Here is an 18,322-nt window from a genome sequence, read left to right on the forward strand (position 1 = left end):
AAATGGTGAGTAGTTTTATTTTGGATAAATTATTGAGATAATTTTGAAAAGAACTATCGAAGACTGTGAAAGGAACTATTAAGAACTGTTGAAATAATTGAAATAACGCGGCCGCCCCGGGGTGGGGATGGGGTGGCCGTCCCATCATCATTGTTTAATTTCATTGTTCCATTCTATCATGTGTTAATTGTCCCCGCATGTGTGTATTGTCCCATCTGTGTTTGGCCCCTTGTGGGTAATAAAGAAATTGGTATTTCTTCTGGCCTTGCAGTCTAAGTTCAAATTTTGCCACAGTTGGCTTTTCTTTCATCGTTTTGGGGATCAATAAAATAGGATACTGGTTGATGGAGTTGATGTAATTAACCAGCACTGGAGTTGATGTAATTAACCAGCCCTCTCCCACCAAATTTCAGGCCTTGTGCCTGTAGTAGAAAGAGTTACTCTAAGTGTTGCAACATATAACATTACAGTAATAACAAATGAAAGAAATTTTATTTTATTAATTTGGAGGAAAAAACACTGAATGATGTATCAATAATCTTGAGAACTATTTTGAAGAAGAAAAATCTGAATAAATTATACTCTTTTACTTGTTTCAGTCATTCGACTGTGGCCATGCTGGAGTACTGCCTTTAGTCGAGCAAATTGACCCCAGGACTTATTCTTTGGAAGCCTAGTACTTATTTTATCGGTCTCTTTTGCTGAACTGCTAAGTTACAGGGACGTAAACACACCAGCATCGGTTGTCAAGCGATGTTGGGGGGACAAACACAGACACACAAACATACACACACACACATACATATATATGACAGGCTTCTTTCAGTTTCTATCTACCAAATCCACTCACAAGGCTTTGGTTGGCCTGAGGCTATAGTAGAAGACACTTGTTTCTTTATTGCCCACAAGGGGCTAAACATAGAGGGGACAAACAAGGACAGACAAAGGGATTAAATCGATTACATCGACCCCAGTACGTAACTGGTACTTAATTTATCAACCCCGAAAGGATGAAAAGCAAAGTTGACCTTGATGGAATTTGAACTCAGAACGTAACGGCAGATGAAATACCACGAAGCATTTCGCCCAGCGTGCTAACGTTTCTGCCAGCTCGCAGAAGACACTTGCCCAAGGTGCCACACAGTGGGAATGAACCCGGAACCATGCAATTGGCAAGCGAGCTACTTACCACACACCCACTCCTGCGCCTTTAAGTAAAAAATTATAAATATAATTATAAGTAAAAAAAGTAAATTTATTTTTTTAAACAGTTCGGTTTCTTTAGTCTGACAGTCATGTAACCAGTTTTTGATACACAGGCAAAGTTCAATTGTCATCTGACATATTTCCTACACTGATTGGTAATTAATATTAGATATTTTAAGAAGTGAAGGTTAGATAATGAACTTAACAAATTATCTCTGTTGATTACATGTAACAGAAATGTCTTCCCACTATCAAAAGTGAGAAAGAAAAAAAGACATCTAATGATGCATTTGAAATGAAGGTTTCAAAGCAGTATCTTATTTTCTGGACTTATAAAATATATGGTTGTTCACATTTATGATGAGCTTCCAAAATGTTTTAACAGAAGAAATTGATGGCTATCACTATGGTAAGTTGTTCTTGTAAGATAATGATAATAATTATTGATATAATATTTTCAATAGTTTTATGTTTTTGTTGCATCACCTGGTACACCTGTCTTCTGAGGTTTGTATAGAGTAGTTTCAATGCAATGTAGATGTGTGTGAATATACTATATCAGTTCTGCTTTGTTGATTTTTAGAGGTATTTCAGTGTTTCTTCTGTTTTGCTATTGTGTTGGATATAATTATTACAATTAAGATTGATTGTTGGAAAGGTAAACAAAATTCTTGTTGCATTAATTCATGTTTTTTTGCACTCAAAGTTAAATACCACTCTGGTCAACTTTGCTTTTTGTTGTTCTTGAATAGATAAAATAAGAACCAATCAAGCATTGGAGTTGATGTAATTGACTCTCCCCCTTTCCCACACATGCACATTTGTGACCTTGTGCCTATGTTGCAAATCATTGTCATTATTAATTATTAGGCGTAGGAGTGGCTGTGTGGTAAGTAGCTTGCTTACCAACCACATGGTTCCGGGTTCAGTCTCACTGCGTTGCACCTTGGGCAAGTGTCTTCTACTATAGCCTTGGGCCAACCAAAGCCTTGTGAGTGGATTTGGTAGACTTGGTAGACTGAAAGAAGCCAGTCGTATATATATATATATGTGTGCGTGTGTTTGTCCCCCCAACATCGCTTGACAACTGATGCTGGTGTGTATACGTCCCCGTAACTTAGCGGTTCGGCAAAAGAGGCCAATAGAATAAGTACTAGGCTTCCAAAGAATAAGTCCTGGGGTCAATTTGCTCGACTAAAGGTGGTGCTCCAGCATGGCTGCAGTCAAATGACTGAAGCAAGTAAAAGAGTAAATACAGTAAGCTGACAGAGGTTGGAGAATACTTTTCTGAATAACTCTTTCTTTAATTTTTTACTTAAGAAGGGAGCTAGTGCCTATGACTTCTCACAGGGCCTCCAAGACAGTGGGGAAGAAGGAGGAAGCTATTCTCAAATTAGAATTTGGCCTGACTGCTTGCAGCAGAATGGATTCCACTAACAGTACACAAGGTGCCTGGTGGTGATACTAAATTGAGCAATGAGCTATGCCCACTAGCCAAGGAGGCCATGGTAAGATTTTTGAACTCAGAACATGCAACACCTTTAACAAATGTCTTCTACTATTAAGGCCTTGTGAGTGGATTTGGTAGAGGGAATCTGAAAGAAGCTCATACACACACACACACATATATATATATATATAAAGAGAGAGAGAAGAGCAATCTGTGTATCATACTTAAAGCAGATACACCATTTAAAACCTGATAAACTCCAGTATTCGTTTCAAGGAAGTATCTTTTATAAATGTATACTGTTGAAAAAACACAAATATATCAGTAGCAAATATGTATTCCTGCCTCTGATTTTTGTCAGTAGCAAGTAGCAACTAGCAACCACATGCTGAAACAAAATCACCCACTACTGATATAATAAATGAGTAATTAACAAAATCACTGATGTTGCAATTAGCTAGCAGGCTGAATAACATTCGTTATACACAATAGAAGCATTAATAGTTCAAAATAGAGCAATCGGTGTATCATTCTTATACATCATTGAAAGCCTAGTAAATTGTGGTATTCTTTTTCAAGATAGCATCTCTTATAGAAATATAGGGTTAAAAAACACAGAAGTATGTCACTAGCAGACAAAAATCGTCCAAATAGTAAACATATGTATTGATATCTAGTTCTCCCAGAACAGTAGAACTAGATCTTAATACACGAGTATGCATATATTATTTTGATTGACCGAAAAGTTACAAAACTGACTGAAGAACTGAGTTTCATGCTACACACACACACAAACACATGGAAACTCATTTACCTGCAATATATGTTAAAAGTACAGAAGAAAAGTAATCAAAATTATATTTCGGTTAACATGTGTCGTCGTAAAATAGAGTAAGTAAATTGTCCTTAAAAAAAAATTAAAGTATATTGTCATAGCAACCAAAAATGGTGACTGACACCCAAATATTTCATAAAACATGTTTGATATTAAATGGGTGAGCTTCCTATGTGGGTCTTAGCAACTTCTATGTTCATAAATCTGTTTAACATTCACTCAATTTTGTTGATTCAAACAATGACAACATCCATACACAAACTTTAGAACGGCGATGGGTGCTTGCCAAGAATTTAGACAAGCGTGTGGGATTAGTAACAATTCATTTATATCATATCTTCATGAGCATGTATGGCGAAACAAATTTCAAGATCGTAGAAACCTATTCACGAATCTCATTTCATCCATCAATGACTTGTGTTTCTTAGTAATGTGATCGTTTTCATCTTATATAAAATATATGCATGGTTTTAATGTTAGATTAAATATATGTACGCTTATGCATGAGATACAGTGTTTATTTGAAATTACGGAATGATATTGTCGTCACTTCTGGTTTCTATCGAAATATGCTTTTATTTCTTCAGGACAATTTACTTTTATTATTTTACGACGCTAAACTGCATGTTAACATGTTGGTGATTGTAGTTTTTCATTACTATGTGGTCCCTTCCGTTTTGTATCGGACGGAGGTTGTTTGTTTAGGTACACATTCGTCAACTTCACCCAATAATGAAAATATTATTATATATGTGAAAAAAAAAATTATATTTAGACTCTTGTATTTATGTACCTCATCCCATTTGATTGAAAAAATTGAGAAAACTTTTTAGACAACTGAAAAGAAATCCGAAAGAACGTTTTAGTAAGATGTGAAATACTGTTACTTTAATTTTTGGGGGAATGAAATATTATACCAATACTTTATTCGGGTATTATATAATAGAATCGAAATACACTATTTTTCGATTTTTTTACACGAGCATAAAACAAATATATAAAGCTCGATCGAATTGATCATCATTTTTATTACTTTTTAGTATCATTTCCGAGGGATGACAAGCGAAGTTGCGCCATCATCACTGACTTAAAAATGCTAAGGGACGCAACTTATCGGAAAGCATTTTGTCCGGCTCCCTAACAAGTCTGTTCCTTCAAACTAATTTTGAGTTTATAACTTCCAGAGATGACATGTAGATCTATGAGGCCATCGATGGAGCTTTTACGTGGTTAATCGACCTGCTATAAACAACAGCCAAATCTCCCTCAACTCCCACTCTACTGCCTTGAAAATGGTAGGATATCGAACATAATGTATTCCTACTGTTAAGACCAAATGGTCATAGCTAGAGCGCTTTTGGTTAAAGGTCTGCTAAAGAAGAGTTGACTTGCGCTAAACGACATCACAGAGATCAAATAACCAAAAGATCGGCCAGCTATTGTTATGACTAAAACCTCTGCTTTTGTTTAAATTTGTCTAGTGGAAGCCTCTCCTCCCACAATTCACACAACTATACAGTAGGAAAACGGTACAAAGAAATACAGCTAATAAGCAAAATGAGAAGTGTGTGCACTCCTTCAATTATACACTGTACCAGGAAACACTAGTGTTACCATGTAAACATTTTTGAGACGACTCAAAACAGCATTACAGCAGGTGACTGAGGTTGAGGTACTGGGGCAGCACAGCGCCCCCAGGACGCTAAAGTCAAAAACATCTAAAATGCTACCAGTTGAAATTTTTCAATTCTTAACAGTATTTCAGTGTCTTATTCTGTTCAGCTACGGAAATAGTAACCCTCTACTCTCGCACGCACCACCACCATCCCTTCACTGCAGTATTAAAGATATGCACTGATGCAAAAGAGTCGCTGACAGTGACATTCCATATTTCCAGTCTTCCATGAAAAACAAGTCTGGCTATGGAAAAATGTTACCTTGCTTGGAAACAGGTGAGGGTTGGCCACAGGAAGGGCATACTGTGTAGAAAATATGCTTTAACAAATTGTCATGAAAAAATAGATGTTGCATGAATAATGATATCATCATCATCATCTTCATTTAATGTCCATCTTTCATGCTGGTATGAGTTGGACAGTTTGACAAGACCTGGTGAGCTGCAGTGCTATATTGTGCTCCATATCAGCTTGATAGGGTTTCCATGGCTGGATGTTCCTCCTAACACCAACAACTTTTTTACAGTAGGGTGCTTTTTTTTTTTAACATGTTTATACATGTATATATATAAACATATAAATATTTATCTATTACTTGTTTCAGTCATTGGACTGTGGCTATGCTGGGGCACCACCTTCTATTATACATACACATATATATAAAACAAAGTTATTTTATTCCACACAGGTAGAAATATGCTACTCCAAGTTGAGGGGACTTTGTCTTGTCTTACTAGTTACTCAGTGACCCTGTGCTGGTACTACAAAAATAGTACCCAGTACACTTTGTAAAGTGATTGGCATTGGGAAGAGCATCAAGCCATAGAAATCAGGCCAAAACAGACAATAGAGCTTGGTACAGCCCTCCAACTAGCTAACTCTTGCCAAACTGTTCAACCTATGCCAGCATGAAGAATGGCTGTTAAATGTATGTATGTGTGTGTATATATATATATATATATATATATATATATATATATAAAACCTTCCCAGGCAAAGAATGTACTGCTCAACATAGACTAGTAGTTAGTGACTTCAGGATCAGGGCTAAATGGATGCCTAGAAGACGACCAGCATGGAGAGGAAGGGTCTGGAAGCTTAAAGATCCTGCGAATGGACAGAGATTTAGAGACGTATTACTCGAAGCCTTTGACGAAATAGAAGGGGTTATAGCATCACATGATGTGGAACACAATTGGAGGTTTCTACGGGACAACCTGCTGAGAGCCACTGACCAGATCTGTGGATGGTGCAAAGTCCCCTCTCGACCCAAGGTAACATGGTGGTGAAATAATGTGGTTGACAGGGCTATTAGAGAAAAGAAACAGGCTTGGAAGAACAGTGGTAGCAGGGAATTGTATCAGACTGCCAGAATGGAAGCTAGGAGACAGATTTATTTAGCCAGAGGGGAAGCAGATAAGAAAAAAATTGCCAATGTTCTGCACTGTGAGGACCAAAGACTTGAGGTATTTCGTGTTGCAAGACAGTGTGTGAGAGAGGATCGTGATGTCGTAGGAGAGAAATGTGTCCCCATGGATGATAGTTCACTTGCACTAAACAAAGCTGCAAAGAGAGAGGTTTGGAGACGCCACTATGAAAGATTGCTCAATAAAGAAAATGAATAGGAGAAAGAGAGTCTGCAGAATGTCGACCCAACAGAGGGACCAGCTATCCGAGTACCTTGGTAGATAAAGCAATTAAGAGTATGAAGACAGGAAAAGCCCCCAGCCCATCAGGAATCACCACAGAGATGCTCAAAATATCTGGTGGTGTCAGCTATAGCCTAGTCAACCGTATAGTTAACCAGGTGATATATGAAGGAGTCATACCCAATGACTAGTGTAGCAGCACCATAGTCAACTGCTACAAAAGTAAAGGTGACGCTTTCGATACAAATAATTACAGAGATATCAAGTTGTTGGATCAGGTAATGAAGGTCATGGAGAGGGTCATAGCCCAACTTTGACAAGGTCCCCTTATCCCTTATCTGGTGGTCAATGAGGAAACTAGGGATAAAAGAATGGTTAGTGAGAGCTGTGCAAGCCATGTACAGGGATGCTGTCAGTAAGGTGAGCATTGGCAACAAGTACAGGCAATAACACAGGAATTCAGGACAGGATGCCCCTGGGAGCTCCTCTATGCTGATGACCTTGCTCTAATTGTTGAGTCACTATCAGAACTAGAGGAGAAGTTTTGGGTGTGGAAGCAAAGATTAGAATCGAAGAGCCTTAGAGTCAACCTAGCTAAAACCAAAGTCCTAATAAGTAGGAAGGTAGAAAAAACACAAACCCCTTCAGGTAGATGGCCCTGCTCAATCTGTAGAAAAGGCGTAGGTAGAAACTCTATAAGATGTACCCAGTGCAAGCTATGGACACATAAGAGGTGCAGCAATATCAAAGGCAATGACTAGTGACCGAGGCCTTTGGAAATATGCTGTGTGCGAGAAGACCCGGCAAGACAAGTGAGACCATAACCCATGGCCTTTACCAGGGGTGTGGCCAGCCCACTTATATGTACCTTTCCTTCTTTGGACACTAAATTCTGCTTGCGAAGACCTGTTGAGGTATGTGAAATCGAAATTCAACGAAATTCAACGACTGGCACCCATGCCAACCTTCCTTCATTGGACACTAAACTTAGCTTGCGAAGACCTGTTGGGGCAAGTGAGATCGAAATTGAATCAAATTTAATGACTGGCACCTGTGCCAGTGGTGCGCTAACAGCACCATGCGTGCGGGATCGTTGCCAGAGCATCTGTCTGGCACATAAAAAACACCATTTGAGCGTGATCGCTACCAGTGTTGCCTTACTAGCACGTGAACAAAACATTCAAGCAGAGTTGTTGCCAGTGCCGCTGGACTGACTCCTGTGCAGGTGGCATGTCAAAAATGCCATTTGAGTATGGCTGTTGCCAGTACCACCTGACTGGGCCTCGTGCCGGTGGCATGTAAAAGCACCCAGTACACCCTCGGAGTGGTTGGCGTTAGGAAGGGCATCAAGCTGTAGAAACACTGTCAAATCAGATTGGAGCCTGGTGCAGCCATCTGGTTCGCCAGTCCTCAGTCAAATCATCCAACCTATGCTAGCATGGAAAGCAGGCGTTAAACGATGATGATGACGGTGATGATGAAAGCAAGGAAAAGAAGTCAAAACTATGATGATGATGATTTCTCCACAATTCATAATATAAGTACCATTTATATACTGGGTAGATTCAATGAACTATAGCCTTCCTTTGTAAGTTTGTGGCTTTGTGTTAACGTGAGAATGTCAATTTGGGTGTCAGTAAACGTGATAAAAGTGTAGATTGGATTTGAACCTAACCATTTAAATATGCAACTAACTTTAGGAGTACAAAAGAAAATGAAAATATATATTTTCTAATGGATAGTGGGTATAAATAATTAATCAAAGGAAAATATAAATGATAAAAACACTTACCACATAAACTGTCCCAAAGAAACCAAAACGAGCAGTTCTGATTATACTGTAATTTTTTCCTTTGCGTTCAACAAAAGTTTGGGATATAAAATCTCCAAGGCTCATTAATGTAGCTGATAAAAAGAAGATCGTACACATACATATATATTTTCTATAATATTATTCTGCTTGAATACAATATTTGATTCCTCTTATACCCAGTTTTTCCCTCAGCATATTTGTACTATGCCATACATTGCACACCCGCAGGGCGTACTCAATTCATTTCTTTCCTGTTTTCTCAAATCCTCAGTATTGAAGGTCCATGTCTCACTACCATGCAACATTGCAGTTCTAACACAAGCAACATATAATCTGTCCTTCATTCTAAGAGAAAAGACCTTTGTTGCCAGTAGCAGTACAAACTCCTTGAACATTTTTTTCAATCTGTTCTTATTTTACAGTTCTACATTTAAGAGATGAGGAATTATGTACATCATTTACAATTGACGGATATTTGTCCTCATCTTGTTTGTTGTTAATACAACGTTTCGACTGATATACCCTCCAGCCTTCATCAGATGTCTTGGGGAAATTTCGAACCTGGGATCTCATTCCTAAGGTATTTTTCGATGTTATTATTATTATTATTATTATTATTCAGGTCACTGCCTGGAATCGAACTTGGAATCTTGGGGTTAGTAGCCACTGGCATATGGTGTAGTAGTTAAGAGCACAGGCTACTAACCCCAAGATTCCGAATTCGATTCCAGGCAGTGACCTGAATAATAATAATAATAATAACAACATCGAAAAATACCTTAAGAATGAGAACCCAGGTTCGAAATTTCCCCAAGACACCTGATGAAGGCTGGAGGGTATATCAGCCGAAATATTGTATTAAAAACAAACAAGATGAGGACAAATATCCGTCAATTGTAAATAATGTACTGTTCTTACTTTGGCCATTATACTTTGAGAACAACCACTTCCCTTGTTAGTTACATCTCTTAAGTAACAAAAGCTATCAACTACATCTTGTGAGGCATCTAGGCATTTAGCAGTATCTATTTCTGGTGTGCTCATAGTATGTATTTTTCCAGGGTATCTGTCACATACAAAACTTACTTTCTCCATTAATTCCACTACAATTCTAGTGTATCCATAGCTTATATTGGGATACTATATGGAGTTTACACCTACTCCTTTCCTTCCTTTCTTTGAAGATATCAGGCTTCTATCTTCTTTTCTATTTATTAAAACCTTGAGGCCTCTCAATTTTTTTGTTTAGTATCCATACCTGGAATTTTCAATCTCCCTTATAGATTCAGCTACGGGAACTAGATCATCAGCATATAGGAGCTCTCATTGGTATCCATCTTCAAACTCCTCTGTGATGGCTTGTAGGAATATGATGAAGAGGAGGGACTGAGGACTGAAATTTGACGGAACCCTATCTTTACACTAAAATCATCATTGAAATCCTTGTCAACTCTGATTTTACTTACAGTATCTTTGTACATAGCTTGTACAGCCTTCACAAGTCATCCATCTACACTTAGTTTCTACAGTGACTACCAAATTACTGAATGTACCTCTCAAATCAACAAAAGCCAGGAATAGAGGTTTATTTTTAGCCAAGTTTCTCCTGCAGTTGCCTCACTAGGAAGTTTGCATCTTTGGAATCTCTTTTGGGCAAGAAATCAGCTCATCTTGATCTACAATGTCATGAATCAATTGTGCTATGACCTTTATAACCAGATCTAATAATTTGATGTCTCTTTAGTTACTTCTCTTTAATGCATATCCTTTGCCATTAAACATTTTACAATGACACTGCTAAGCTAGTCATTGGGTATGACACCTTTCTGTATAAGTTTATTAACTATTCAGATGATGATCATTGGTCCTACATCAGCAACTATTTTGAGCATCTTTAAAACTATCTCTGTGAGCTTGCAGCTTTCTTGCTTTTCATGTCTTAAATTGCTTTATCTACCAAGCTGCTTTTGACTTGAATTGCTGGTCTCTCTGTGGTGTCAGAATGAAGTAAGCTCTCTTTACCCCATAAATTCTCCATATTCACCAGCCTTGCATAATAGCATTTCCATGCTACGTTTTTGTCTTACATAACTATGGTGAATATATCTTTATCGTTCTGAATACATTTCTCTCATATACTGTTTTGCAATCCTCAACACATCATGTCTTTCAATCTCATGTTGTAAGACATTCTAATTTCTTCCTTTCTGCCTCATCCATAACCAAATATATGCAGTTGTCTAGCTGCTCTTCTAGCCACTGTGTTAATACTCAACTGAATGACAGATGAGATACTGACTCTCACCAATATGCCATCCTACCATGTTTGGTACCCATTTCAAAGAACTGATGTGGCAACAGCATCCTGAGTATCTGTGTCTAAGAATAAAGAAAATAGCTGGTGTTGCTTCTACATCATTAACACCTCATGACCTGAGCTGATCAATAAAGGCCTAACATCTGGAAGCCCCTTGAATTTGTCTTAAGTCTCTCACTCTTCTCCTGATACCTAATGAGATGGATGTGTTCTATCTCTATGACTGCACTATTATACTGCTGTAATTAAATGTGAGTATACTTCAGCTTTTCCCTGATGCCACTTACACCTCTTACTACATGGATATCTTTCATTCTTAATTCCGTCCTCTCCACTCACATTTTACATTGATCACCCCTCTAAGCCACCAAATTATATCTCCTCCACCGCTTCAATACATCTGTCCCACATCCTTACAACTTATTCAACCATATTTCATCTACCTTTTGCTCAGCTTCTCTCTTTCTACCCGAGTCTGTTGTATCATCATTAAAATTCTGTGGCTGTTTACCATCTTACCCGCTTTTCATCTCCTGTCACTTACCCCTACTCATGTTTCATTGGTCACCCCTCCACCACCCTACCCAATTTCTACAGTTGTCACCTACTTTTATCTCTCCCCTACTTATCATCCTTCAAAATATGTTCCTTATAACATTCACCTTGTCACCCATTCTCTATATCATCATCATCATCATCGTTTAACGTCCGCTTTCCATGCTAGCATGGGTTGGACGATTTGACTGAGGACTGGTGAAACCGGATGGCAACACCAGGCTCCAATCTAATTTGGCAGTTTCTACAGCTGGATGCCCTTCCTAACGCCAACCACTCAGAGAACACTTCCTGTTCTCCTATTACTTCTACTCACCTTGTACCTTGTGGGTCTACCCTGACAACTCTTAACCACTATCTTTATCTCTTTCCAGTTCCATCCCAACCACTCTGTCTACTTTATAATTATAATGTGAGTTGAAATGTAACTCCCTTACAGCGAGAAACCGGTTCTGTTCTGGACCTCTTATCCCGTTGCATAAATTTGGCTTCCTCTCTACAGTAGCCATACTCAGTTGAAGGGGATCTTAGTCTTGCAGGCTGCATGGTAACCTCACTAGTGGCGATGCCTCCCCCCTTCCCACCGTCCCAAATGCAGCCAGAGCAAGCTGTAATGAGTTGGCATTAAGCTGACTACTCAACCACAGAAATTATACCAAAGCAGACACTGAAGTACAATACAGTTTTTGGACCTGTCACCCATGCCACCATTAAACACAGAGGTTAAATGATAGTGATGATAAATATATATAATATATATATATATATATATATATATACACACATACATATATATATATTATGTACGTATTTATCTATATACATACGCGCGCGCGTGTGTATATATATATATATATATATATATATATATATATATATATATATATATATATATATATCACACGCACATATATTTATGCGTGTATATATATACATACATATATATGTAACGGTTAATTCTTCGTTGCTGTCGAAGGTCATCAATTGTAACGGTTGTTATATATATATTTGCTGATCCCTTAATTATATATACACACACACACATACATTATATATATATATAAGAACAACAGTAATAGGCTTATTATATACAGTCGGCAAAATGAGTTAGCAACTTTTAGTTTTGTAACATTTAAACAATTCAGATCCAATAATTAAGGCAGAGAATTTGATTACATAATAGAAACGAGACATATCGGTTCAAATTATTAAATCTACTTTAAATAGAAATTATACCAGTCGTAGCGATCTGAGTCTTCCATGGATGAATTTCCAGAAGCTTTTGGTAGGATTTCCAAAGACCAGCCATACTAAAAAGTAAATAAATAAGTAAGTAAAGCGAGAACCCTTGGATGAAGATCGTGACTTTGCTCCTACAAGTTCTTAAGAAGCGAACAACAGAACAACGACGAAACTGCATGCATGTTTTAGGGTGTCTTCTCGTGTAAGGGGAGACGATGATGTTTTGATTTGTTGTTTATTCTGGTTAGGTTTGTTGTAAACACGCACTTGCTGGCAGTGGATAACTTCATACACAACCCATGGATTTTTAACAGAAATGTTACGAGAATTTTGAAGACAAAAAGGTGACTACCAGTGTTATTAGTATCATTGTTAGTTTATGTGTTTCTTTATTATTTGTTTAGTTGTTGTTCCTTCACTTGAAAGAACTTCGCCCGTATACAAGCTCTCTCAAAAATACACTCAATATGAACTCTATATACGCTTATGATACATGCATATGTAAAATTCTGAACAGTATATACAGGCGGATATATATATATATATATATATATATATATATATATATATATGATTGCCCCCTCTAAACTGTCGCTAAAGCTGTCAAATCTTTCAAACCACACCGTTACAATCGTTAAAAAATGGGAAGGACTCGTGATATACAAACATGCGTAGGTATGCTTGCTTGCACGGAAACCTAAATGCTTTGACTTAATTTGATCGCAATGCTTGTAAAAGTATACTTAAGCAATGTTTGTGTGTGTATACACACACATCAATCTATAACAGAAACAAAAATAAATCTTGTTAATCATTATAGAATCCATATAAATATGTAAACAAAGTGCATATATATTTCATTTCAAAGTTTCAGCTCAGAGCTGCGGCCATGCTGATGCACCACCGTTATAAATATGCACTTTGTTTACATATTTATATGTCTGGATTTTGTAATGATTAACAGGATTTATCTTTGTTTTTGCATATATATATATATATATATATATATATGTTTGTATGTATGTATACACACACAAACATTGCTTATACGTTTGCAAGCATTGCGATCAAGTATGACCAAGCTGTTATTTGATAACATTTAGGTTTCCGTATATGCAAGCATACATACGTACGTATGTATGTTTGTATATCATGAGCCTTTCCCATTTTTTAACGATTGTAACCGTGTAGTTTGAAAGATGCGACAGTTTAGAGGGGACAATCATTATTAGCATAATTCACTAATTTTTACAAGGAAAACGTTAACAGTGACTTCGAAGTTTCCGTTTGCTCGTTGTCTCATCTGACAGTGTGATGACAGCGAGCAAACCTTAATTTGGAGGTCACAGTCAATCTTTTTCCTGTAAAAGAAATTGATATGTACTCTGCTAAAAAGTATTGAGTCGTCCTTCAGTTTAATTCTAATATATATAATTTTTATTTATAACTTGACGTGAAAACCAACATTAATGCGCATGTGTATATGTATTGTGTATATGTATGCTTGTTTGTAAGTGTATATGTATGTATGTATGTATGTATACATACATACATTGACACACGCATAATATTAATACACACACGTATATATATATATACTGTCTTGCCCACATACGTTTTGGTATTTCGCTGAATTTTGTTTGAGAGCCATTAGGTCTTAGTAGACACATGTGATCTATTTCTAGCACATTAAATGTCCACTTTAGTGGGCATCGTTATATATAAACATATATATATATATATATATATATATATATATATATATATATATACACACACACACCACATATATACGGTGGACTTCCCTGTTGTAAGGGAGTGTTCAACAACTTCTCGTTGAATTACCTGCATATGTGATTTGTTTATTAGTCATCAAATGTTTCTGTTGTCCGCGCTCGCCTTCAAATCGGCAAAGCCTGTACAACTCATAACCACTATTTTTAGCAAACTGCTTTGAATTTGTAGATTTAGTGGGCTGGTGGTTCTGGCACTGTTAAAGTGGTTGCCGTTTTAAAGGAATTGGTATTTTATTTCTTGTACTGCTGGTTTGTTCTTCATGGTTAGTTACACATGCGATTGTCCTTAGGTGGCATTTAAGAGTCAGCGCTCGGACGTTTTCATGCATACAAACGCGCGCACACACATACATTTAATCTCTTGAGCACTTCGAAGTCTTTCTATATATATAGAAAACTTGTCTCTAAAATATAAACTATGTACATCATCGTTTTAACGTCCATTTTTCAATGCTTGCATGGGTTGAATGGAATTTGTTGAGTTAGATTTTCTACAGTCGGATGCCCTTTCCTGTCGCCAACCTCTCACCTGTTTCCAAGTCAGGTAATATGTCCCTATGACCAGACATGTTTTTCAAAGAGCATTGGAAGCGAAAGACACCGTTTACATTCCAGTGACTAGCACGCGATGTCAAGGCAAGGGAACAGTAACACACATACATGTACGACAGGCTTCTTTCAGTTTCCGTCTACCAGACTCACAGGGTTCCAGACATACACGCACATAAATATATTGTTATACTTGGGGATGGTTATCTTTTGCCAACGTGTGTGTACATAAATACATATATATAACTTTGAATTTCTCTTTTTTTTTCTTGCTTTAACAGTACCACGCTATATTGTTATCAGCACTTATGTCTCATGACTCCTATAGCCATGTCTCTGCACTTCGTAAACTTTTTTCCTCTTTGAGAATTATGGAAATTTGCATTTCGCCGGTATTCTAAATTTATATTTTTTTAATTTATAATTTATTAGTTATAAATATGATAATCTTTCACGTAGCTAAACATTTCAAGTTGCACTGTTGTTAGATTTTTTAATTATAAACTGAGTGTTTATTCAACCCATGCCAACAGAAATGTTAAAGATTTTCCAGACGTTTCTAATTTTTTTCCTGCCAAATGTATGGAGGACTATATATATATTGTTGTTGTTGGCACGATCAACGGAACAGCCTGCTCGTAAAATTAACGTGTAAGTGGCTGAGCACTCCACAGACACGTGTACCCTTAACGTAGTTCTCGGGGATATTCAGCGTGACACAGTGTGACAAGGCTGGTTCTTTGAATTACAGGCACAACAGAAACAGGAAGTGAGAGAAAGTTGTGGTGAAAGAATACAGCAGGGTTCGCCACCATCCCCTGCCGGAGCCTCGTAGAACTTTAGGTGTTTTCGCTTAATAAACACTCACAACGCCCGGTCTGGGAATCGAAACCGCGATCCAATGACTGCGAGTCCGCTGCCCTAACCACTGGGCCATTGCGCCTCCACCTATATGTATATATATATATAGCCTTCCATTTTTTGGTGTGACACGAGGTAGATAAAGCCTATTATTTCTTTTATTGACTAACGAACCGTGTAGTTTTCTAATTGAAAACAAATTGTTATTCGATAAATAAAATACAGGTACTACTAAAGCAGCACGGTCCCGAACGCGCAGTCGCGCTAGCTAGTCGTAAGTGGTCGATCCTAACCCTAACCCTAAACACGTATTCATTTGCACACGCGGGTTAGGGTTAGGGTTAGGATCAACCACTCAAGACTAGCTAGCGCGGACGCGCGACTGCGCGTTCGGGACCGTGCTGCTTTAGTAGTACCTAAAATACATTGATAAGCTTTTATGTCATGCTATGTATTTTTATTCAAGAATTAATTAATGATATTTTTTGCTTTTATATCCATTACGCTAAAGAACACTTACGAAAAATATACTAAATATTTGTCTTCATTCGGAAAGGGAAGTTGTCATAATTATCGTGTTCGTGTTTTTGTTGTAAATATTGAGGTGATTGTTTACCTTGAGTCAGTTTTGATCGAACACTTCTTTTCTAGAAGGTCTTCTATTTATGACCATCCGTTTATTTTACCTATGCTCGGAAATATTGTATCTAGACGAAATTGTCCGACATGACCCTTCCTTCTTGAAGATGGTTGTGTATTATTATATGAGGGCAATTTGTTTGTTATTGTTAGCAGATCAAGCATGAATACGTCGAAACTCTATGTCTTTCCGTCTATGTTGACAGAGTAGACATACGATTAAAAGTATTCCAGCCATGATCATCTCATCTTTTAGGGGTGTATAAGACTACAATATCTATTACGTTCTCATTTTAAAGACGGTAGGATGTGATTTTAGGAAAATTTGTTTGCCTGTACGGTTCAATATAATTTGAAGGTAATATATAGTGGTGAAGTATAATATAGAACAATGCTTGGAGTACTTATAATATGCTCTGAGTTTAGAATACTATTTCATCTGCTTCTGTCTTAGAAACTTAGTCATTAAGATCAGATACTGCACTTTGCACGGCGTTAGACATCAGTGTTGTTACCTAGTTCGTAAATAATGTTACCAGTTGGCGGACTCAACTGTCAAATTTCCATCTTTGAGTAATATGGACCTAAGTTCCTTGAACATAAGAAAATAACAGGATGGCCACGGTTGGAATGCTTTTGCTCATTATGCTCGATCAAGTTTGACCAGTGGTTGAACAACGGCCGCAACTATAGTACCATTGAATACGTATGTGTATCATTAAGAAGTATTGGTAAGATTACAGACAGTCTTTATTAGCAAGACTTGTTCTTTTAAGAAGCCAAATCAATAACCTGAAATATTTAGTTTACAATCAAGAAAAATACCTTCTCAGACAGCCATTTTACCTACGTTAAACGTCGAGATAGTTGTTTAACCCCTGGTCAGCCTTGATCGAGGGCGTTCAAATTAAAACTTGACTTTCTGTATATCTAGAATTTAATCTAGTTTAACGTGTCCTATTTTTGTTTTAAGACGGCAGTGTGAAGAGAAGTTATTAGGCTACTATTACTAGCAGATCGAGCGACAACGTAATGACTTTTCTCACATTGCTTAATAGAAGATATTACCAACGATAGTATTTCAGCATAATATTTGATGTGGTTCATTTAAGAATTGAATACAGAAGATTAAAAAGTTTCATTTTTTAAAACTGAAAAATGGTATTTTCTTATAGTATTGCACAACTTTGTTTAAATGAATTCATATCAGTTGAGAAGCATGAAGGCAAGCGTACTGCATTTTATTTCTAATTGAAAGTAAACTTTTTCTGTCATTTAGGCATTAAATATTTTGTACTTCACTTTAATTATCTGGTAAACTTAAAAATTCACGTTAAACAATTTAAAGACAAAGAAAGCTCCACTAGATTCTTCCGATGTCACTTCCGATTCTTTTAAAGTACACCTCCCCATCCCAACTTTATAAGTTGAGTAATTTTATAGCAAAATTCCTCTCTATCTAAAAAAAAAAAAAAGAAAGAAAAACTGCTCTCGATAAATTGCGTTTCAACATTCTTTTTGTTTAAAATTAAAAAAATGAAAGGAATATTATCGGAGGTATGAGCATTAAAAAAAGATCCAAATATTGATAGTAAAAAAATTTCAGAATAAACGGTTCTTCGTATTTTTAAATATAAAGAATTCCCCTAAAAGAAAAAAAATATTAAAAAAACAGCATTTGGGGAGGACGGGGCTAAAAATTCGATTTTTTTTTTGCAAAATCGCAATTCCCGG

The 18,322-nt window shown here is 36.9% G+C and overlaps 2 protein-coding genes across 3 annotated transcripts in view; one reads left to right on the top strand and one right to left on the bottom strand.

Moving 5' to 3' along the window:
• Positions 1-12,921, bottom strand: part of LOC106878289 (protein Mpv17) — a 26,274-nt gene extending 13,353 nt beyond the window's left edge. The window contains exons 1-2 of the mRNA XM_014927471.2: positions 12,738-12,921; positions 8,609-8,721 (exon numbers count right to left, since the gene is read on the bottom strand). Of these exons, the coding sequence (XP_014782957.1) occupies positions 8,609-8,721; positions 12,738-12,921 (297 nt within the window). The remainder of the gene's footprint in view (positions 1-8,608; positions 8,722-12,737) is intronic.
• Positions 12,922-12,956: 35 nt separating this feature from the next.
• LOC106878288 (KICSTOR subunit 2) overlaps positions 12,957-18,322 on the top strand; it is a 56,198-nt gene continuing 50,832 nt past the window's right edge. For both annotated transcript variants that reach the window (XM_014927467.2, XM_052966601.1), the window contains exon 1: positions 12,957-13,087. The gene's annotated coding sequence lies outside the window, so the exon portion shown is untranslated. The remainder of the gene's footprint in view (positions 13,088-18,322) is intronic.

Source organism: Octopus bimaculoides, chromosome 3 (assembly GCF_001194135.2).
Source record: "Octopus bimaculoides isolate UCB-OBI-ISO-001 chromosome 3, ASM119413v2, whole genome shotgun sequence".
Taxonomy (NCBI): domain Eukaryota; kingdom Metazoa; phylum Mollusca; class Cephalopoda; order Octopoda; family Octopodidae; genus Octopus; species Octopus bimaculoides.